The 26,607-nt window shown below is 35.2% G+C and overlaps 2 protein-coding genes across 2 annotated transcripts in view; one reads left to right on the top strand and one right to left on the bottom strand.

The window, feature by feature from the left end:
• LOC110447850 (ALX homeobox protein 1-like) overlaps nt 1-18,836 on the top strand; it is a 35,563-nt gene extending 16,727 nt beyond the window's left edge. The window contains exons 3-4 of the mRNA XM_021493798.1: nt 14,894-15,028; nt 15,522-18,836. Coding sequence (XP_021349473.1) covers nt 14,894-15,028; nt 15,522-15,818 — 432 coding nt within the window. The 3' untranslated portion in view covers nt 15,819-18,836. The remainder of the gene's footprint in view (nt 1-14,893; nt 15,029-15,521) is intronic.
• On the bottom strand, nt 17,586-23,270 carry LOC110447874 (the record flags this gene model as incomplete). The annotated part of the gene is made up of 3 exons (XM_021493840.1): nt 17,586-17,606; nt 19,515-19,835; nt 22,614-23,270. Coding segments are annotated over 3 exons (999 nt in total), but the record flags the coding sequence as incomplete, so codon positions are not given.
• Nucleotides 23,271-26,607: the final 3,337 nt, after the last annotated feature.

Genomic DNA, 26,607 nt, shown 5'->3' with positions numbered 1-26,607 from the left:
CACAAACCAATGACGTAACAATCAATACCTGCTCACAAGAGAAGATAACTCTGCAATACGCAAAGACGGAATAGTAACGTCAAAAAAATCTCACCGTATGCTTAAGAAACGTACTCAAATTCTTAAGAAAGATTTTAAACAGTACTCAAATCTTTTAAAGAGTATTTAAACACACAATTTAAGGAGATTTTACTAGTAGTATATGCCACTTAAATCCTTGAATAACGTCAAAAGCATCTCACAATAATGGTTTGATGTTTTTGACGTTATTTAATTACTGAAGTGCATCATTTATTTTGATATCTATAATGGTATACAATACAGTTCTCACAATGATGTGGAGTAGCGCATCTACAAGAATGTGTTTGACCGCAATTTACGTGGTTTTTTTTGTTTTTCTTTTAGGTCCAAATTGTTTTATTCCCCCAGCATCTTTGGGAGGGATGCCAGGGTTGGGTGCCCCGGGATCCTCCCTCTTACATAATATAGCCTCATGCAAAAGGCCTCTTTTTCTTCGGTCTCACTTTCTTTTTCATTCATTCTTTCATACTCAAACTCAAAATCATTCATTCTTTCATACGTATATTTCATTCATTACAATAACGATAATATTTATTTTGATTAAATTGATATATTGAATTACATCAACCATTCCTTCTTTATATATTCAAATATTGAGAGTATTTTTAAATTTATAAATTAATTTGCATGCCAAAAATTCTGCTTTATTGATTTGGGATTGCCATATTGTCCTTACATTTAGACAAGATAAAACCGAATTCATGTACTTTGAATGATGTTGTTTTTCATGTGTAATTTGGATTAATCTAAGAAGGAATGTCTGGGGAAATAAAAAAGAGTACAAAACCTAATGTACCTAGCAATTTAGACCTATATACATAAAGACAAAAACATAAACAGTGTACAATTATGTGAAATTTAACTACAAACTATGTATTCATAAATACATCATACACACACTCGAAATGACAAATCTATTACTTGAGTCATGCATATATACCACACATAATTGTACACATACACTCGTACGCATACACACACATCCTCGCATGCCTGACAGCATATAGATATTGCAAACATTCTTTATATTAAGACATTAATATATGGATACATCCATCCGTTCTATTACAACAAATAATTATGTATTTACCATGCCATTTCGGTCTACACATGCACATAAACCAATAAACATACTTATCAACATAACACATACACAAGACAGATATAATACATACATGTACACCTGTTATTTACTTAAATACCAAAAATCTTTCTTCAAGTTTTAATTAATTCAATTTACGTTCATAACAATCAACTGTTACCAATGGTGCAATTTTAACATTTCTATGGTTACAGTGTTCGCCAAGCGACAAGCGCAAATCGGAAAACATTCGGAAACTTCCCTCAAAGTTTGAAGTATGAAGGAAAGACCCAACTAATTTCCGAGTGGAAAACATTCACGTGTAAAAGGTGTTGAAGTAATTGATATTTTGTTTTAATTTTCTACTATATGATGTGATAATTTGGTGACATTTCATGTATATTAAACGCTAAAATCTTTCCAATTGTAAAAAATAGATAAAGGTCAAATTCCTGTATCATTTTACAGCTTAGAATGATAGAATTGCGGGTTTGCGTAAAATTAAAGGTAATAAATGTTATCAAATTAATACCTCTCCGATATGTAAGCAATGGCAGAATAATCATTACCTTTTACTTTGAATTTTCATTTGAAGGTAACACTCAACTTCACAAACAGGAATAAAGATTCAAGCAAGCAAACCCTCTATTAATGTAATAAACTGCTGGCAAGATGAAATGGTTATTTTCATTTGCTATTTATGAGACAGTAAATACTTGTGTGATGTAAAAGAAGTTAATTGACAAATTCACTAACATCCGTGTCGTATTTAAATATCTATTTTACAAACCAATGATAAACTGCGAACATGTATTTATTGACTTTGTATTTTTGTATTTTTGCAGAGTTAAAACTTCATTTAAAAAGCTCAGAATTAACAAATATCTTAGTTTTTATATGAAGTATAAGGTTTTACAAGGTTTAAATAAACCAAAACAAAAATTCTACCTTGATAAATAATACTTTGATTATTTTCAAGCTAAACCAACCAATCGGAGAGCAAGATTTTGGTTTCTTATTTTGACTTTGAAATACAAACTTCAATTAAGATAGCATTTTTTGACCCAAAACCCCCCATCTGTTCCGAATACTAGAACTATCACTCCGCTCGTGAAACATACATTTTGTTTTTTATCAAGAATCCAAGAACATCCTCTGTAAATTCTGGGTGTTACATTCACAGAACTTGGATTTGCTACCGGTGAGTATAGAGGGGTACAGATGCAGCATGAGGATGATTTTTTAAGCTTGGAATTTAATTTGGCTCTAAATAATCGTTTCTTTGTGTATACGAAACACCATCTACCGGAAACCTGAAGAACATAAACATTGTTTAAATATTCCTCAAATGTTATGATTGATAAAACCGTTAACATGAAATTCACCAATTGACTGATATTAATCTTTATAATTGGAAAAGTTAAGAAAAGAACAGCGTTGGTGCCTTCAGCTCTATCAAACAACCGGGGATAGGGACATCGCAGGAACTATCGCTCATTCCATTACGATTTATGTCAAATCTACACAGATCTTGTACTGGAGAAAATGCTTTAATTACTTTTATCTTGTACAGGTTTATATCTTAATACATTCAGCCATGATAGGTAAAATATGTTTGAGATAACTACTGTTACAAGATCTGTAAAACAGTTTGACCCTGTGTCAATGACTTTGCACAATTTATCTCTGTCAAAAGAGACATTGATACATCAGAGCGGAGATATAACGACGCACTGTGGTTTTATATACTGTCTTCCTGTTTACTTTCCGATAGCATATCGCTTCACCGTGTTTATCGAAAGAAAGTTATATTTATCGTATATTAATAAAATCCTACCACGCGGTGTTTTTGTTTTTTTTATTCGCTTTATAAAAAGTAGTTACGTTTTTCAGGTCCATATCTGTTTAAACAACTATAGATTCGAAAATGTTATCGTTCTGAACTTCTAAATTGTCTGTGGGTTTTTTCCTACAATACTTGGAAAGTGACGAAATAATATGAAATGATATAACTACAAAGATTGTATATTCAAATTGAAAACATAAACAAGCAGAAAGAGAGGGGGAGAATACGGGTTTCCACACATATCCCACTTGCTAGAAATAACGTGAAGTAGGGAACATTTTTTATGTACTTCTTCGATGATTTTATCCATCATAATTTCCCAAGCATAATTATGTAAGACTATTTAATGCTATTAACACGTAATTCACACGCATTAGCATGCGCCTTGTCCTGGCTGTGCTGCCGGGCGATTACATGTCTGGGCCGGCTGATGTCCCTATTGGGATAACTGTTGGCACTTAGAACTCGAGTGTGGATCAAGATAAGGCTTTGATTCTGCTCTTTAGTTGAAGAACTTCATTAAGTTTCTTAAGTCCCCGATATTAATTCACAGCGATCCCGTAGTTTTCCTTACTCACTGCGAACACAGCAGGAATGTAATGGTGTTTACACCGACTTAGAGTATCCGCATGCAAGCGTTCAACCTAGAGACAGAGTCGTACAAACACATGTATGTGTTCAGGAAGCATATATACATTCTACCGACCGTATTAGCATGACTTAAGTAATATACACATGCTATTGGCTTCACAAGTTCAAAATTGCTCCATATCTGACCTTTTCATATGAGTACATGTCAAACTTCCACAGTTTGTTAATGAAATTGCGTCGGTCATGACGGAGAATGCTTAATGCTTTAAAGATTTATTCGAGTACAGATTACTTGAATACACTTCTAAGCCAAAATATATTAATAATAATTTGGCTAATAAATTAATTCAACACTTGGCAATAATTGAAATGAACAATTCTAAAATAAAGCAAAAGTAAGAAACAGTTGCCATGGAGATATAATATTGATATGCATTGTTCATCTAGCTAATAAGGATAGTGAAAAAAAGAAAATATTGCAGTTAACCGATTACTATGAAATGACCAAACAATGTTATAAATTAAACCAAACCCATCTACAAAGTGAAGAGAAAGTTTCCATATACAAGGTTTCGGAATGTATCATTGCCGATTACAATTATTCAAGAAAGAAAAATATAAGCTTTACAATTCTACCAATATTCATGAAAGGAATATTACGTTTGGACCTTTTTTGAAATACACTTGAGAGAAAGTCCGTCATTGCAGGTTACCAAATAAGATTAATGAAGATGAAGTATTGCCGTATGTAATTATTCCAGAGATCAGAAGGAACAGTCTTTGCAGTTTACAAATATTCACGTCAGGTGAAAACCCACTGGATTTACGAAACTCTCTTGACAATGAATTGGTCATTTTAGAGTATGAATTAATATGATAATAGAATTTACTAATACTCTGTAGAGGAAACAGTCTTCATAATTTACCATCTAGTCTGGACTGGCAAACATCAATTGTATCTTTAACATCTTCAGCCGGTAACAAATATTTATTTTATTTAACAGTGCAATAGTTATTTATTGGCTATTTTTTTTTAGGTATAATTGAATATTATCAAATTCTCTGGAAAATGAAAAATAAAACATTGCGATTTATAAAACACAAGGAATAACTTTGGTATATTACATTATTAAGTTGGATTCGGTCATTGGTCATTGATGCCCGGACTCAAACTCAGATTCCTTTGTCACACCTGTCCGGTTATAAATTAATAAAACATTTTGTCAATGACGTCCTGGAATTGTGAAGAAAATTGAATCTAAATACCGTTTTCGAGATCTAAACATAATTTTGTGACAGAATCGCATGCTTTCAACGAGTTGCAAGAAAATTGGTGAGAGCGCAGAATTCACGCTTGGTCATAAGAATTGTTTCATAAATATGTTTCGTTTTAAGAAAAGCAACTGCCGTAAGCTGTTTTGTACTATCGCTAAATAGTCAGACCATGGACAACCTTTTATAGCTACGATTTCTTTCCGAAACAGCTAAACTGTCACTGATCTTTTAGCAAAAATGCATGACATGGTGAAAAATGTTTACTACTTACACTTGACAAGAGAACGCTTACAACAGTTAATTAAATGCTCGTGACAATGCAATAACACTACATTCATCCATAGGAAGAAAAACTTAAATAGAATTTACGGATAGGCGTGATGAAAAAATAAAGGTATTGATCACAGTGACTTGTTTTCCACTGTGCAATTAAAATTATAAATTATATTATATGTAATTCCTTCCAAAGTCTGTTTAGTTCAATCTTGGAGGTTTCGGAATATTATATAGTACACCTAACTTTAAAGGCATATTTCAATTATAATCATACTTGTTTGGAATAAGTAACATATTGTTAAAAAACGGAACTACACTCACAATATAAACGGGTTTTTAATATATGGATTTGTCTTCATTGAATTTATGTATCTTGTTCAAGTCATCGTTAAGCTTTAACTAAAAACCGAAGATCGTTATGGAAGTCAGTGAACATCAACTGAAGTATTGTTAATTGCTTAAAATTAAGACTAGATATCATTAGCGCGCACTCTTACAATACTTTTGCACCGTAACGCCCGAGTTGTGTGGCATCTCAATGGCATCGCGATTTTCGGGAGCCGTCGCCGTCTATTGCTGCGTGTACAGCGGTTCCCGTCGCCAAGAGATAGGTCAGAAATTCGTATACAGCAGCGTACATTTGGTGTTCCTTAAGATTTGTATGTTTTAACTTTACTATGGAGCACGGTACTTGTCGGAAATTTTTGATCATATTCTCAGGGATATTTATATCAAACATTAAGCCTGTTTTCAAATTCCTAAAAATATGTTTTAGCAATATTTTTTGTCTTGGTCGTTTGTAGGGCGCCGTACACGCGACCTATTTTACAAATAATTTCCAGAAGATGTTTTTATATACAATAAAAGATTGTGTAGAGGTTTACATATTCGTATGAAATGTAATGCGTGTTTAAATAATTGGAAAAAATAGCGTTTAAATTAACTCGGTGGATTGTGTATTACAGTTGTTTCCAATTAAGTGATAACAAATATTTTCACGATAGCGTATTTTTTGCGATTTATGAAATATGACAGATCCTCGAGCTTAAACATTTAAAATCGTGTAACTATACGGATAATAACAACATCGACGCTGCAAATTCAACAGTACGTAAACCTGTAAATTTGACATAAGTTCGTAATAACTTGTAGCATTGTATTATTGACTTTCTATTTTGCTGCAATTTTAACTCGGTGCAAATATTTCAATATCTGATAACTAAAGAACAAGTTAATAATATCAGAAAGCATAAAATTGAATGAAGATTGTAACGGTACGTTTATCTTTAATATGGCGACTAATGTGGATATCTCTGGAGGATTGGAAATTTTCCTAAGTGCCCTAGGCGACTTTGGTGACACCGTTCTTATGTAACTCCCAGTGCGCCCAACGCAAAGCATCTATAGTTTTTCAGTTATCTGACCGTTTTCAGAGTAACGTTAACTGTTTCGAAGACGTAAAGCCCAAAAGCAAAACGATAAACAAACGAAACAAAACAATGCGTGTCTGTGTATACCGACTTTGCTTATTGCAGAGTTATCTTCTCTTGGGAGCAGGTATTGATTGTTACGTCATTGGTCTGTGTGAGAAAATTACGTCGTTTTCTCAAAAAATGATGACGTTATTCTCACAAACAAGTGACGTAACAATCAATACCTTCTCCCAAGAGAAGATAACTTTGCAATACGCAAAGACGGAGTACGTAGAATACGTAGAATAATGTACAAAGGCATTTCCAGGCCTCCATAAGTTTCGGAAAATTGTTCCATACGACAATGTGGCGCCCAGGAGACTTTTTACGGCGAAGAGTGTTTCTGCCTTACTTGTAGCCTCTCCCTAGTATAGGAATGATTTTATCAGGGGATGTTGTTGAAACTGTCAACAGCAGCATAACATACATTAAAATGTTATCATAATTTTAAGTAAGTACTAAGGTTTAAAATAGTCACGCAATGGTTTATTCTATCTACTACGAACATGACATACGGATTCCAAATGAAAGTCTTCTGGGAGCTGAGCGTATAAGTTAGAAGGTTTTCAATTATCATCAAATATGATTTACTTTTGACAAACAGCAATTTGTATGTTCAAAAAACGCTCTGTGTGGGTCCAGATGCAAGAACTTTCCACAAGGTTAGAGAATCCTAATAAATTATTCTCATTGAGTTCGTTTTAGCAAGTAGAGTTACAAATATATACACTATATGGAGTTTATTATTACGTTTTATGATATTTTCTTTCCCCTTTTAATGTTTTTCACCTCTAAATTCTGCACTATCGCTGAATACGTTGATAACTAGGTATGTACGTCATTATGGTGTCTTTTCCCTTGACTTTAATATATAAGTAAGGATAACAACAAATTCAATATATAATGTACGTTAATTTCGCTGCATACTTATGTTTAAGTACAATACTTACAAAAGTTCAATATAATGAATACCCCTCGTTGATTACAATACAGTAAAACATGTGGATAGTGTTCTTGTTTAATTTGTATTTACAGTTATGGCCAGCTTATGTCTGGGTCCCTCTTTCCATTTTTCTTAACATTTCATTTTTCGTTGCCAACCCTTTTACATGACTTTAATATAGACAAATGAAAAAAGTGTAGCATAGTTTTACTGTACGTGTATTATTGATTGACATTTACATAGTACAGTAACAATTAAAGTTCCCAACATAAATACACTGTAGGTATACAATTTATATATAGTTTATATATCCATAATCCGTTTCAATAAAAGAAATACGCAATACATTGATATCACATGTGTTTCTGAAATAAGTATGCGATTCATTTGCTTACGATGCGATGTTGGTTTAATTCATCAAAGTGAAATATAAAACCTATGATTTTGGTCAGTGATATGATATGTTGTAAGATGATGTATGCAGACAATGCACTTCTGTAAGTGATAAAATAGAGACTGAATTGTAAGCTAATTGAATGCATGCTATAATGTTTATACATGGGTCATAATTGAACATAATCGGACATTATTGCTGGCGCTTGTATGACATCATTTCTGAAACTTCTGAGAAATGTATCATGATAAAGAAAACTGGTCGTTGATGATATCTTTATAAACGAGTAATTAATTTTCACTGATTATGAATGTTATCCGGCAGCATCCGCTGAGAAGTATATAGGAAACGTTCTCACTAAATAGTTCCGGGAACATTAAATAGTTCTGTTTTAAAAAGTGAAACAGTTATGTAAGTTTATGTTGCCGGGAGATTATTTTGTTACGTTATTACCAATTCACCGGCCCGGCGTGTTCCTAGGGTTAACACGTGGAGACCCCAGATAACGCCAGCATTTTTACTCCCATTGAATGTACGGACACTGCTGAGATTTAATTAACTTTTTTTCTGTAGCTCGTTACAAATTATGAAATATCATATCGTATTGCGAGACTGCCTTTTGATGTGTATAACGCTAGCCGAACTCGTAATCCCGCCCATAGCTCTACACTATAGACTGAAGCACTGTGGCACGCTATATTACCATCAGCCTAATCGTCATGGTATACATAGCTAAGTTTTGCGCAGTAGCTCTGCCGTTTTCCACATGTACTTTAACCCATTCTCCAACACAATATGTTTTTTGCTTCTTCATACAATTCATGTATGTATATTTCTTCTCAAGGTAGAAGGAAGGATTTTCTTGCTCTTAATCTAATTAATAGTCGTATCCGTGGTCTGGCTTCATGATTCCATCGTTCGCGTATTGACTGCTTGGGTGGTTTCTAGACTTCCTGGCGTCGCCAGCAAAGCGTCATCATTCACAAGAACCCAGTTTTTACCAATATCAAGACCCCTCACTTTGTTACATTTAATTCATAATCATATTTGCCATTTGATGTTGGTGTTATGCATCTAGCGTTAAGTCAATATTTTAAGTACTTTAATTTTCTCACTTGAGTTTTAAACTATTTAAAAGTCTTAGTTAAAATCTGGTGGTTTTGCTTTATGTGTCGGATTGGTAATCTGCGAATGGCTTTTGTCTGGAGTTGTGGCTTTACACTAGAGAATAGGAAAGGTATCCCATGGAGATTTTTATGATTTGAGTTGTTTCTGATTTTTTTTATTCTATTTCATAAGTCCTTAAGCAACGTAATGCCCTTTTTGATGTATGATACCCTTATGGATTACAGTGCGCAATGTAAACCATTTCCTGTGTCTAAAGTAGCACCATTACAGACTAGCCTTTAAAACTTGCCCGCCAATGCAAGTACCCTATTCATTCGGTATTGTGTCTGTCTTTAAACATACGGGCCAATCTTCTAGTTTCTTACCAGATCTCGAGAGATAACGAAGCGATGATAACCATTGTAATGACTCTAGCTGTTTTTATCAGAAGTGGGCATGGGAATCAGGACAAAAGTCCTACAAAGAAACATGTCAAGGATAAGTACGAAGTTTTGTAATTTAAATTAATTTTTAATGCAATTGTGATATAGTCCAATATTGAATCGATATGTACCGTTTTTGTTTCTTCCTATTTGCATGGAATGTTTAAGTATAAGCCGATTATTTCAGCTCTATTATTTCTAGATATGTTAATATACTTTTCGAATTCTGATTCATAATTGCTGAATTAAACAATAATATGTTGCATTCCAACCTATTGCTTCTGCGATAATTCATCTAGAGCAACACAATTCAAATAGTAGACCTTTCGACTTGACTCGAAGAAATACCAGTTTACTATGTTCAGTTTCTCGATTCAAGAAAAATGGCTCAGAAACATCCGATCCCTAAAGGTTGGGAGTAAGGATTCACCTGCTGTATGCCACTCCCTGGTTTTGTAAAAGACGATTAACATGGGTTCCCCAACAGAATCAGTGGGGTTTCTTTTGTGTTTTCAGCTTCATCGAAGAAACTAAATTTGATCTGCTGCCTCCTTTTTCTCACTTCCCCATATGTATGTTAAAATAACGACACAGTTATCTTATTTTGATATATTTGTAACTTCGCTGCAAGTCGACACACTATCATATAAACATTGTATAAAACAAAGCTTAACACCGATACAAAACACATGAATTGACGCGGTACAAATGTTTACATAAACAAAATGCTTTTGACATCTATCTTACATACGAATCGTGGAACGGCAGCCTCAGATCAGATAATTCCCCACATTATTATGCTATTTGTTTGATACATTCTCCCTGGAGGTGTTAATCTGACGGTTAATACCTCGTGCTGGAGGGGGTTGAATCCATATAACCTTTTCTATGGGGCTAGTAATTACCTTACAACGGTGTCTATCAGACAATTGTTAGTTTGCCTAGTGGGATTTAGATTACCCTCTCCTATCAGCTTACTTACTCGCAATTTTCAAAAGGATGCTTAAAACTTTTCGATTAAATAATAATGTCGTTTTATCCTTTAAACAATGTTTGTGAGTATCCAAAACAATTAAGATATACAAATATATACCCGATTAAAATCTCAAGTTTTGTAACTATGAAAATATCGCGTTCTCACGGTAAAAAAAGGATTTTAGATGTTACTGCTAGTAAAATTTAATGGAATTAACACCTCGTTGGTTCATACAATATGCGGGAGTCTAAGTGGAGAGCTGGCATTCCCTCGATATCCTCTCCACAGCATCAAGTCGTTAGGGTCCCTTTACTTTTTAATATCCCCTACCACATGCGAAAGTTGTAAGAATAGGCGATCATTATCACCACTTGAGTTTCACTTGCGCCTTGTATCGGTACCCACTCGTGAATTATACGAGGAATGCATCAGTCTGTGCCTAACGCTTTAGAATCGCATATGCATGATGGTAAACGCGAATCATCGAGAGGACATTTTTTCAATAACTCTATATGAACTACAGATATTGCAAATACATTTCTTGGGTTTTCTACGCCATATTTACATAGCAATTATGATTCTATGAGGTTAGCAAATTAGGTAATAGCACATTTAGTCGCTTTTATAACTTAATGGTACAACGTATTATTATCAACTTAGCATATCTAGTATAATACTGAATATTTATGATCTACTTGTATTTACATAGTCACATTAAGTTGTTCGTGATATTCAATCAAAATATTCAGAAACAAGTGGTCACTAACGTCTATGAAAATAATTTTCTGTTTATTCTGCAGTTAATTTCTCCTAATTTTTTCTTGAACTATTATATTATTTTAATTGTACGATACGCATTATGACGTCACGAATAATTGTATCCAGCTGCTCCAGTTTAATGACATTTTTGTATTAAATGTAAAGTTTGAATTAATGGCAGTTTTATAATAGTTCAAACAGTCTTCGGTTTCAAAATAATCTCCCTCGGTATGCACAACCATACCCGCATGCACCGTTATTTCTGTATATATATGTATTAATTAACCTTAATTGTTATCAAGCTAATATAGCTATTGAAATTAAATTGAATTTATATACATTAAACATACGTAACCTATTAATTAGGTACTAGAATGTCAGTGTAACCGGTTGTTTAATATTTTCCCCAGTAACATCTACGTAAAACTTTTATTTAAAAAACCAAATTCTTTTTGATATATGCTTATTCATGTTTATCGATTCCACAGCAAATTTTTAAATGTATTCTGCGGATCAGTTTTTGAGAGAGAAAAAAATATATTATATTTGCCAAACACGCTTTAATGATAAAAATTCATTTACATCTAGATAAGCAACACATTGGAAGGAACTACATGTATACCAATTGTCATGTTAAGTAGGCTTTCTAACAGCACATTTAGGAATCCGATCTCCAGAGTCACAATATGTAATCCAAAGCCTATGTAATGACATGACAATGTTCGTACCAGAATCAACCAGTTTGCTGCAACTTGCTTGCTGCGGGCTAGTTCTTTTGTGAAGGTGGACTTTGATCCTTGTTTTTCTCGTAAAAAATTCAGGGAATGTTTTCTTTATTTCAATTATGTGATCATTCTTTTGCCGTACATGTACATCAATTTTAAAACGACTGTATGAAAAATTGCATTTTTGAAAAGTTATGCTGTCAGGCAACGCCGCTAGCCCTAACAGCTATCCTAGTTTCGGGAATGTTGAGAATTGGTAATAATTCTGTGAATATTTGTACCAAAAGTAACACTTGTTAAGTAAGAGATAGGTTTATTCTGCAACACTGCATATTAAGATTTTTTGTCAGAAGAGACATACATATGCTGAGGAAAGGAAATATTGTAATAACAAAAATGTGATATTTGCCAGTCATTGTTATTTTGTGGCTAGAGCTATGCCATTTGAACGATCATAGGAACACCAATTAATAGATTTTTGTTGTTTTATGAACTCGCCAAAATATTAATGATGATTGTACTGAATTTGATACTGGACTTGTTGCCTTCACATGCAGATCTAAGTAACCAAAATATGTGAAACAAACGGAATCATTTTTATGTGTGAATGGATCAAAGAGTTAGAGAGATAACATATGGTTTGACGACCACTTTGTGGTTTATATACGGAAAACGAAAGTGGATCAGGTGTGCAACATATACCAAGCCCCCGTGGCGTCTGACAGGTGCTCGTCATCGACACCTAGGCCCATAGCCCATCACCCTTCCATTTGGCTTCAATTACCCTCTGTCATTAAACCCCTGTTAGCTGCCAAATTCAATAAAGTCTAATTTCTTCCACAGAGTGCCCGATTGTTTGTACATCTGAATTGCCATGTTAACGCTAGTCCAGTCAGTTGGGGCGGCCATGGTGTTTATGTTGGTCAAACTAAACTTATCAAATATGTGGTCTGTGAGTCTGCCGCCTTTGTATCTATCTGAACTCATTATAACTCGGACTTTGGCAAGGATAGGGAGTGGCTGGTCCGTAGACTACACAGCGGTGTATATAGCATGTGTAGAAAATGTGGCAGTTGAAAATAAAACTCTTCTGTTTAATCAGCACTAATGGACATCATATGTCATACACGAGTCATACATGTACATGTCAGTGTTGGTGAAGGCAGACAGGAACATTTTAATTTGACACCCATTTATTTCTAACAGGAGCGTTTTATAGCGAATAGTCGTTTACTGACTAAATGTACAAAATATTGCAATTTTTGTCACTAACTGGACAGAATTTTTAATTATGAACAGGCTAAATCGTTTGGCTAATTACTTTGACGTTTCCGAATTAAATGATCCACTATTTGTAAAACGATCTGCTATTCGGTAAAAGTTAGAGGTTCACATTCATTTGTCATTATCTAAGATATAAAAAACAAATTCAATTGACATCATTGACTACCGAACCTTCATATATATTTACATGAATGCTGAATAAATTTTCTTTCCAACATCAACTAAATAAGCATTAAAATTTATATCCATGTTGATGTATCGTTATTAATATCTCGACCAAAAATCATTTTAAAGTTGGTACTTTTCTTTATTTTCATTTTGTTACTTGGCAACCTGATAGAAACTGTTTCTACATGCAGTATATCAGAAAGTAATATTTTATTGAGTTTCTTATAAATCACTGCCTGGTGTGTTGTTTTTGAGATTTTAATGTTTTTGTTTATTGAAAAGCCATCACAAGCGAAGCAATGTTATAAAACATCGTTATTTTCACAAGTAACGCCGGTTCTGATTAGTTATCAAGCGATGATATAGTGCACTATTTACTCCATAAAACCTATATCTTACTAAAATAATATCATATTATCTATTACGTCTAGATAAAGACGTGTTTTATTTGTTACAAATATTGTTTTTTCGCTTGTCCCTTATTTCATTAAATTCACCTATTTTTTTAATCGCGAATATTTTAAATCATTATTTGAGATGATGCTATCTTAATATTGTGACGAATGTAAGACGACTGATGTGTTCATTTACCTTAAATATATTGCCTTTTATTTGGTATAATGAAGGTCAAATCATAAAGGCGTGATATACACCACGGCAAATAAAGTAACGTCATTATTTACGTATAATTCACAACATAAGAGCCTGATTAACGATATCCATGTTAAACATAAATTCGCGAAAAAAATAGATTCTGGAATGGGTATAATGGAAAATTCACACGAAAAAGTGGAATTTGCAGATACTATAGCTACTAATACATCCTTTTGCAATCGTTGTATTTGAAATAATCCTTATTATCTTACCAAGTAAAATGAAAATCAGTTTGACCTCAAGATAAACATATTTATCACATTCAAAATTATAAATGAATATAGTTAATTATACTTATAAACGAAATGAATATAGAGGCCAAGTAGAATTCAATAGGACGAGACCACATACAAACGCAAACTCTTTCTCATCCTCATCTTATTGCCGATGACGTCATTAAATCCTCAACCTGATGGTGTAACGAATGACGTAATTAATAGTCATAATAAAATTTCTATACCAACAACAGCTAGTTATAGTTAGTATGGGGGCATGTTTGAGTAGCAGTTATTATAATTGATATATCTAACATCAAAAATTAAAACTGTAATCGAGATATACTTTTCAATATTTATTATAAAAAAGAAATATTAAATTGACGTGCAAAACAGCACCATGAAGTTACTTTGTTTGTTCCCAATTTGATCATATTGTTTACATTGTCAACGGGTTAATTGTTTTTATACAAATATGATTTATGGTACAACGGCGATAGGTGTCATATTTACTACCTTTAGTTGTGATATGTTGTTATTCGTTGTTGTTGCTGTTGTTGATTTTGCCATTTCGTTTATGTTATGGTCTTTTATTTTTCTCAGGTGTGGTTCCAGAACCGCCGTGCTAAATGGAGGAAGAGGGAAAGGTACGGTCAGATCCAGACAATGAGAGCGATGACGACTGGGGCCAACCCTTATGACATGCCCTTAGGGGCCAGACACGACGCTTACTCTCAGGTAAGAACACACAAATAATTTTGACAAGTAAAATATCCATCCTTTATTTGATCAACATTAAATTAAGAACAGGAAAGACGTGTTCAATATTCTGGTCCCGTATGTAAGATGTGATTTAATTTAGACTATTTAAAAACCTGACCTAATTTGCTTTTCTATATAATTTATAATTATATGATGTTAAATATATTAGTCTTCTCATTTTGAATCTGTGAAAACTACCTAAAGCTAACCATCAAATGAGGATTTTAAATTTTGGAAACTAAAAAATCAATAACAAATACAACAGAAAACGAATTACATTCATTTAGCAGATTTTAATAAAAAAAAATATTTTATAAACCGAATGCTGCATTAATTACGTAGCTTTATTTTGTATTCGTGTAGTTTCAATGGATATTAAATAAGTTGACTTTGTGTATTTCTTCTTCCAAAGACGACGGTTATCATTTAAAACTATGTGTTTACATGTGTTTATTTCTTTCCTCTGCAGATTCAACATAACCCTTGGGCTGGCAACCCACAGATTCCGTACACCATGCAAAACTCAACGTGCATGGTTACCCATTCGAATGTTCCCAACTTTATGGGTCTCGCACACCCTGGACATCTTGCGTCACATCCGGGTGGTCCGCACCAACCTCCAACTCTGGCCCTGCACGGTGCTCAGTCGCCACCCCTTGACCCGTGTGAGAACGGTGAGCGACGGACAAGCAGTATAGCTGCCCTCCGGCTCAAAGCACATGAACACAGTGTTGCTATGGGCATATTTAGTGCATATGGAAAGTAAACAATGTGCCACAAGGCATGGCAATGTTATTTTACTGGGTAAACAAATAAGATAATTTTCCAGTAATGTAATTTGGTCATCACTGATGCGTTGGCTAGGTGTGATGCTGGCTGGGAAAATCCCAAGATTGTGGAAAGGGCTAGCCGACATATGGCGTCAACAGCTGTAGAACGGTCACTAAAGCAAACGAATGCAGAACGAACGGTGTAAATATAAAGTGTTGAGATGATATGAATTGTGACAGAAAGAATTAGCCAGGGTTACCCATCTAGTGATGTTTATACAGAGTGAATACCAACGTGGTAATACCTATTGATGAACGTAATAGCCTGTCGTCTATATTAGCATCGCGTGCATTGTGTCGCGCGCATGTTTACATGAGAGAATGCTTCACGTGCATGATGATGGTAATGACAGCACGTCTACCTGGAGTGTGAGTTACGACACTGCTCGATATACACGTGAAGTCTGGAGCACGAACAGTTGGACACGTGGTTAATTTGTGCAAGGAATGAGACTAACATTGTATGTTCTATTCCCATAACTCTTGTTTCACATAAAATTAATTTGAGAAAAACTACACAAAATTATGCATTTTTTATAATTCTAGATATTTGTGTTTCCGTCAATTATGCAATGTGACCGAGTAAACTGTAAAATGTACGTATATGAATTTCACGAGTATTAAAGACATTCATAGAATTATGAATAACCTATAAAACTGGCAATTATTTGCATTATCCCTTTGAAGTAACGTAACACATGGGGGAGTTTCTGGTTTACGACGGTAGGTGGTGAACATGTGAATACAAATTAAACCTCGTAGATTGCATTGCTCGAGGTCTCGGGACACCAATATGGCAGAACAGCCAGCGTAAGGTACAACGGGCCGGTGATAATTGTCTCTGGTCATGATATTGTTAAATAGTTATGTATTGCAACGACATATTTGTAAACAAATAAAGGTAAATTAACTACGTAATACCTCGAAACGTACAGGCTGAAGCAATCAGCATTCGGAGTCTCTCTGCAATTTACTATATAATGTAATGCCCACATTCCGAGCACATGCTTGCCGAGATGTTTCCATAATTAATATTTGGGCACTGTAAGATTCTATACATATTTTAATGTATAGCGTAGTATATAAACTACATCTGGTAGTTAACACTTTGCCCTTTCCCTCGTAATAAATCTGCAATTTTAAATTATGTAAACACGTTTATCCATTTCATTTAATAAGTAGCAGGCTCTGGACTGTGTGTAAATTGTTAACATGTAAAATTAAGTTGTGATAAAATCATATTACGGGAAGGAAGACTTACAATACTTTCTTAATGATCGTAAATAAATTGGAAAAAGTAGAAAGTGGGGAACAGATTAATTAATGATCAGATGGTGTCGGACCCAAAGTATGGCGAGAAAATTGAGAGGCTGTTATTCATTTAATGGAGTGCAGAGAGGACAGCCGAGCTATATGTCTTCTTGAGCAATTACCCTAACTATCAAAATTCTGCAGCAGCTTGCAATTTCAAAATATCTTTAATCAATCAATTCTGATGCAAAAACCTAAAGCTCACTGAAACATTAATTACACAAAAAATTATGTAAAATTATAAAGTAACCACCTTCATATTTCTTTCATCAATAAAATATTAGGATAATAATATAATGATAGCATGTTTAATGTTTACTGTCAGCCTTGAAGTATAATAAATGTTAATTGAAGTTTAGAAGATATACCTGATATAGCATTGCCTCAAATTTTCACAGCTTTGATCCAAAAGACTGGAACATTCACGTTCATCAGTGTCATCGAGACGTTTAAATTCGTATTATTTAGATCATTGTTACTGCAACGCTTATATTTATATTTGATACAATAGTGTCAAAGTTACAATTTATTTTCAATGTGATTGAGACGCTTACATTTTTACACTAGATACAATTATTAACTTTTAACGTTAACACTAAGCATGTAACATCCTCAATGTTACCAAAAAAGCTTAAAATCATACTTTTGGTACTGGAGACATCAGAAATAATATTCTAACGTAATATTTATAATTGATACATTTTTAATAGATCAGGGTCAAGTGGAGTTTTGCATTCATATTTAATACGTCATGTTCGCTAAAAATGTTTATTGTGTATACCTGTCAATCCCCAGGATAACTGTAATTAATTATTGGTACCTGAACTTGCTCCGATTAAACTAAATGATATTGTTAAAACGACATTTTTATTTACATTTGCTACAGCATACCATCTTATTTATTGAAAAGCCTTGAACAACTAATTATCAATCACAGGGAATAATTCATAATAACATCTTTCAGGTAATACATGTAGATTAAGTGTCGTCTTTTTAATAAAGGTAAATATATACTTTGTCATTACTGGAAATGCAAATGAATAAAGCAACTCTTTGGTTAGGGTGTATATTTATTATGTTGTCTCTCACAAACATTCCAAGAGTCATATAAATTATTTTTACTAACCCAACAGATAACTTCAACATATTTCATTTTGTTTTAATATATTGACAGTTGCTTGTTGCAGCCGTTAAAAATTCAATGTAACTATGAAAGCACAAATACTATACAACATAGATGTTTCCCATTAGAAAACTGTTCGGGGTTCTCTTATCACATTGTGAAAGCAACTGTGTTATTTAATTCAACTAGGACGAACTTCCATAGAAGGTTTTTCGGTTTTGCATAGTAACAATAGACAACACAACACATTTTGTTGGAAAACATCAATAAAAACTAACAGTATTAAAGTTCAACAGTGTACATGTTAGACGGAGAGTTTCAAGACTGGTATTTTCAATATCATGCGAAATTCCAGAAAAAAAGACATTGAACGAAATTATTATTTGCTACACGCGTGACATTATGTCCAAAGAATCGTCAAAGAATTAAAACAAATTATTGTTCCGAACATGACAATTAGGCTTACTTTAATTATCTTTGTTTTTAAACAAAATGTCTTTTTGAATGTACTATATTTCACTCTTAAGGACCACAATATCCAGAAAATATCCATGGTTACCATTTAACACTTTATCAAAACAACGGAATAGAAGACAGACTCACATGTCAATCAGAACGAGCATAAATATTAAAATACTGTGTTTGAGATAGAAAATCATATATTCACTCTTGTCTGCAGTAAAGTGAAATATTAGGAAAACAATGTGATCTGTTACGTCAGAAATTATCTTGTTGTATCTTTGCTGTAAAATTTCGAAAGTCTCAACAATGAAATTACGTAATAACATAAAACAGCAATATCATAATAAAGTTTGTTCGTGGTATAAATATTGTGATCGTAAGTCCGGGATATTGAGTATTAAACTGAATTCAAATTTGACAATGACCATCAACAATAAAGTACCACAGGGTCAACGCAGAGTACCACAGAAACAACGCAGATTACCACAGAAACAACGCAGATTTCCACATAGAAAACGCAGATTACCACAGAAACAACGCAGATTACCACATAGACAATGCAGAGTACAACATAGACAACACAGATTACCACATAAAAAACACAGAGTACCACATAGACAACGCAGAGTACCACATAGACACCGCAGATTACCACATAGCCAACGCAGATTTTCACATCTACAACGCAGAGTAACCCATAGAAAACGCAGATCACCACATAGACAACGCAGAGTACCACATATACAACGCAGAGTACCACATAGACAACGCAGATTTTCACATATACAACGCTGAGTAACCCATAGAAAACGCAGATTACCACGTAGACAACGCAGAGTACCACATAGACAATCCAGATTACCACATAGACAACCCAGAGTACCACATATACAACGCAGAGTACCACATAGACTATGCAGATTACCACAAAGACAACACAGAGTACCACATAGACAACGCAGAGTACCACATAAACAACGCAGAGTACCACATAGACAATCCAGATTACCACATAGACAACACAGAGTACCACATAGACCATGCAGATTACCACATAGACAACACAGAGTACCACATAGAAAACGCAGATTACCACATATACAACACAGAGTACCACATAGAAAACGCAGATTACCACATATACAACACAGAGTACCACATAGAAAACGCAGATTACCACATAGAATAGAAAACGCAGATTACCACATAGACAACGCAGAATACCACATAGAAAACGCAGATTACCACAGAAACAACGCAGATTTCCACATAGAAAACGCAGATTACCACAGAAACAACGCAGATTTCCACATAGAAAACGCAGATTACCACAGAAACAACGCAGATTACCACATAGACAATGCAGATTACCACATAGGCAACACAGAGTACCACATAGACAATGCAGATTACCACATATGCAACGCAGTGTACCACATAGACAACGCAGATTACCACACAGACAACGCAGATTACCACATAGACAATGCAGATTACCACATATGCAACGCAGTGTACCACATAGACAACGCAGATTACCACACAGACAACGCAGATTACCACATAGACAATGCAGATTACCACATATGCAACGCAGTGTACCACATAGACAACGCAGATTACCACACAGACAACGCAGATTACCACATAGACAATGCAGAGGACCACATAGACAAGACAGATTACCACATAGACAACGCAGATTACCCCATAGACAACGCAGAGTACCTCATAGCCAACGCAGATTACCACATAGACAACGCAGATTTCCACATAGAAAACGCAGATTACCACAGAAACAACGCAGATTACCACATAGACCATGCAGAGTACCACATAGACAATGCAGAGTACCACACAAACAACGCAGATTACCACATAGACAATGCAGATTACCACATAGAAAACGCAGTAGACAACGCAGATTTTCACATATACAACGCTGAGTAACCCATAGAAAACGCAGATTACCACATAGGCAACGCAGAGTACCACATAGACAATGCAGATTACCACATAGGCAACACAGAGTACCACATAGACAATGCAGATTACCACATATGCAACGCAGTGTACCACATAGACAACGCAGATTACCACACAGACAACGCAGATTACCACATAGACAATGCAGATTATCACATAGACAACACAGATTACCACATAGAAAACGCAGAGTACCACAGAAACAACGCAGAGTACCACATAGACAATGCAGATTACCACATATAAAACGCAGTTTACCACATAGACAACACAGATTACCACATAAAAAACACAGAGTACCACATAGACAACGCAGATTACCACACAGACAACGCAGATTACCACATAGACAATGCAGATTATCACATAGACAACACAGATTACCACATAGAAAACGCAGAGTACCACAGAAACAACGCAGATATCCACATAGACAATGCAGATTACCGACAACGCAGATTTTCACATATACAACGCAGAATAACCCATAGAAAACGCAGATTACCACATAGACCATGCAGAGTACCACATAGACAATGCAGAGTACCACAGAGACAACGCAGAGTACCACATAGACAACGCAGATTACCACATAGACAACGCAGAGTACCACATAGACAATCCAGATTACCACATAGACAACACAGAGTACCACATATACAACGCAGAGTACCACATAGAAAACGCAGATTACCACATAGACAACGCAGAGTACCACATAGAAAACGCAGATTACCACATAGACAATGCAGATTACCACATGGACAACACAGATTACCACATAGACAACGCAGAGGACCACAGAAACAACACCGAGTACCACATAGACAACACAGATTACCACATAGACAAAGCAGAGTACCACAGAAACAACGCAGATATCCACATAGACAACGCAGATTACCACATAGACAATGCAGAGTACCACATAGACAAGACAGAATACCACATAGACAACGCAGATTACCACAGAAACAACACCGAGTACCACATAGACAACACAGATTACCACATAAAAAACACAGAGTACCACATAGACAACGCAGAGTTTCACATATACAACGCAGAGTAACCCATAGAAAACGCAGATTACCACATAGACAACACAGAGTACCACATATACAACGCAGAGAACCACATAGAAAACGCAGAGTACCACATAGACAACGCAGAGTACCACTGAAACAACGCAGATATCCACATAGACAATGCAGATTACCACATAGGCAACACAGAGTACCACATAGACAATGCAGATTACCACATATACAACGCAGAGTACCACATAGCAAACGCCGAGTACCACATAGACAACGCAGATTACCACATAGACAACACAGATTACCACATAGACAACGCAGAGTACCACAGAAACAACACCGAGTACCACATATACAACGCAGAGTACCACATAGACAATGCAGATTACCACATAGACAACACAGATTACCACATAGACAACGCAGAGTACCACAGAAACAACGCAGATATCCACATAGACAATGCAGATTACCACATAGAAAACGCAGTTTACCACATAGACAACACAGATTACCACATAGACAACACAGATTACCACATAGACAACACAGATTACCACATAGACAACGCAGAGTACCACAGAAACAACGCAGATATCCACATAGACAATGCAGATTACCACATAGAAAACGCAGTTTACCACATAGACAACACAGATTACCACATAGACAACACAGATTACCACATAGACAACACAGATTACCACATAGACAACGCAGAGTACCACAGAAACAACGCAGATATCCACATAGACAATGCAGATTACCACATAGAAAACGCAGTTTACCACATAGACAACGCAGATTACCACATAGACAATGCTGAGTACCACATAGACAACGCAGATTACCACATAGACAATGCAGAGTACCACATAGACAAGACAGATTACCACATAGACAACGCAGATTACCACAGAAACAACACCGAGTACCACATAGACAACGCAGAGTACCACTGAAACAACGCAGATATCCACATAGACAATGCAGATTACCACATAGACAATGCAGATTACCACATAGACAACGCAGATTACCACATAGACAATGCAGATTACCACATATACAACGCAGAGTACCACATAGACAACGCAGATTACCACATAGACAATGCAGATTACCACATAGACAACGCAGATTACCACATAGACAACGCAGATTACCACATAGACAACGCAGAGTACCACATAGACAACGCAGATTACCACATAGACAACGCAGATTACCACATAGACAACGCAGATTACCACATAGACAACGCAGATTACCACATAGACAACGCAGATTACCACATAGACAACGCAGATTACCACATAGACAACGCAGATTACCACATAGACAACGCAGATTACCACATAGACAACGCAGATTACCACATAGACAACGCAGATTACCACATAGACAACGCAGATTACCACATAGACAACGCAGATTACCACATAGACAACGCAGATTACCACATAGACAACACAGATTACCACATATACAACGCAGAGTACCACATAGACAACGCAGATTACCACATAGACAACACAGATTACCACATAGAAAACGCAGAGTACCACAGAAACAACGCAGAGTACCACATAGACAATGCAGATTACCACATAGACAACACAGATTACCACATAGAAAACGCAGAGTACCACAGAAACAACGCAGAGTACCACATAGACAACGCAGATTAACGCAGATTCCCACAGGAGTACCACAGAAAAAATGCAGATTACCACATAGAAAACGCAATTTACCACATAGACAACGCAGAATACCACAGAAACAACACCGAGTACCACAGGGACAACGAAGAGTACCACAAAAATAACGCAGAGTACCACAGAGACAACACAGTGTTCCACATAGACAACGCAGATTACCACAGAAACAACACCGATTACCACATAGACAACGCAGAGTACCACAGAAACAACACCGAGTACCACATAGACAACGCAGATTCCCACAGAAACAACACCGAGTGCCAAATAGACGACACAGAGTACCAGATGAACAACGCAGAGTACCACAGAAACAACACCGAGTACCTCATAGACAACACAGATTACCACAGAAACAACACCGAGTGCCAAATAGACGACACAGAGTACCACATGAACAACGAAGAGTACCACAGAAACAACACCGAGTACCACATAGACAACGCAGAGTACCACATAGAGAATGCAGATTACCACAGAAACAACGCAGAGTACCACAGAAACAACTCCGAGTACCACATAGACAACGCAGATTACCACAGAAACAACACCGAGTGCCAAATAGACGACACAGAGTACCACATGGACAACACAGGGTACCACATAGACAACATAGATTACCATATAGACAAATTTAATTATTTTCATCTTCAAAATGTTCGAGCTGATAGTAGAATATATATATGGTTTGGTATGGAGGATACTACGGCGACAACGCTGGAGAAACAGAGAGAGACCTTATTGCAAACAGCAGATACATCGCCCTGACGTTTCCTGCTCTATTTGAGTCACACTTGTGTCCTACCGAATGACGAAGGTATAGCCCACTAAAGCAATGTAAGTAGAACTTTTGTGATGTTGCACTTGTCTCGAGCTTTTATTTAATCTCGTCATGGACCCCATAAATGAAGACTTCTCAAAGCTTATCATCATTCTCATGGAAATTCGTTATACATTTGCTATGTATGTCAAAGTCGGAAATATATTTATTAAGTGTGAAAATATTATTTCTGCCTTAAACAAATGAATATATTTCTGAAAATATACAATGTGACCTTAATGCTCCATAAAATAGGACCATTTGAAAAGTAATGCATGGAAGACTGTATTTGTGTATATTTAATGCTATATGCTTAATGTTAACTTCATCGGAACACTTGACATATTTTGTCTATCAAATTTATTACCGAAGTATATCTGTAATTCATGTGTTAAACATTAAAAACATCTATCCACTTTTCTACATTGACTTAATTTCTAAACAACGTGAGAAATGCCAAAAACCTTTGCCAAGAAAAGCTACTAAGGAGTTTGTAATGCAGGCTTATGAGTTAATACAAAATTAGTCAAATCGGATATCTGTATAATTCACTTGAGGCTGCAAGTGGTTTTTCCACCGTCCAAGATTATATGTGTTTGTTAGTCATATCCTAGAATCCCTTTTATCTCAAAGCAAAATCCTATAATCCAGGTGTCTGTGAGGGAGGATCGATCGGAATTTGTATTCTGTATCCTCTGGTTGTTATGACAACAGAATGTTTTTTAATGTAATGTTGGGTAACAAAAATGCATGTGTAAGAAAACGAGAATGTTTACAGAAAAGAACATCTTAAAGTGTACGTTGTTTTGTGATCCTTTTCTAACTTTCTTATTGGGTCAAATCTATGTACAAAGGCTTAAGGTTTTAGAGATCATAGATCTATAATGGGTTAATATCATCATCACTAGTGTAGCAGGAATTGAGATGATAGGATGTGCTACTATTGATAAAAATCCAGGTTTATAGATGTTGATGTTAGTTAAAGGATCTTTCATTATATACAGAGTGTTTCTGTTCTTGGAAACTGACATAAGTTACTTACATCGGCGTGAAGAATTCTACTCAGACTGGGTGATTAGGATTCATGGGAGGAAGCGCTTCCTCGCTCGTTTGACGGTCTTATTCTCAAACGGTGTGTGGTTGTTCGCCATAATCAAGGCCTTGTCAAAAGTTATTTGAGAGCGTTACTTCTATTTGAATATCAGCCGAGGTGGTGTTTACAAACAGTCATTTGCTCATGGCATATTATCATGTGTTACTATACATTTATATGCAGCATGTGTTATTTTCTGAAGAGTTAAGACTTTCAGAGCATTTCACATAGTCTTCTATTACCTATAGCGTTGTGTAAATAGGCAAATGGTTTTATAAGTAGACAACAGAATATTTACAATTTCGTCACATCCTACGGCTTGGTTGACAGCCTTTGCTTGCTAAAAACCAGCCGGTCTTTAAACGTTGCGGAACGTGCATACGTATATTATTTGTTTCAAATCAAACATAGATGCATATTCATTTCCATGACTGTGATTTATTTTGAAATTTCATTTAGATTGCATGTAAATTTGCAGGTATAATTGCATATCTAACAATACACACACATGATAATCACCCAGTGTGTTATTATTCTTGTTAACATGTAGCATTCAAAGTAAGTAAAGACAAAAAGAAAATATGCAATGTTTGTACAGGATTAAACTAAATACTTCCCGTCTTGATGGGTATTCCTGTGATGCTATATGAAGATAAAATTGAACCGGAAAATATATTTGTAAAACAAACAAACACATAACAAGTTTAATTTCCTTTATATCGTTTAGCAAACACCTCATCAACATCATCAAAATTACTGTGAATCGATAATCAAATTTTTACAGTCATCAAACCTGTGGATTTTCTTGCATGACTTGCCAGTCTCGATGTCACTAAGGCATAGATAAAAAAAAACATATTTGTGAAAGAAATAGTTCAGTGCAATGACTGCTAAGTTACAAGTTGAGTGACAGCTAACGTTTCTTTACTCAAGGCGACACAGCCATATGGTCTTCTTACATCCATGTTTAAGGATATACACTACCTTGCTGGTCACACATATCGTTTAGTACTGACTTGATAACCAAACTTCCACGCAGTGGATCATGAATGACGTCAGTAAAAATGTCTGTCACACTGGGTGTTGTTATTCCATTTTTCAACATTTAATCTCTAATCATAAGAACGATACAATCAAGTTATTTCAAAAATATAAACAGAATTGTAAAT

This window comes from Mizuhopecten yessoensis, unplaced genomic scaffold (assembly GCF_002113885.1).
Source record: "Mizuhopecten yessoensis strain PY_sf001 unplaced genomic scaffold, ASM211388v2 scaffold3627, whole genome shotgun sequence".
Taxonomy (NCBI): Eukaryota; Metazoa; Mollusca; class Bivalvia; order Pectinida; family Pectinidae; genus Mizuhopecten; species Mizuhopecten yessoensis.
Note: the sequence above shows the minus strand (reverse complement) of the source record. Positions and strands in the feature narration are given on the sequence as shown.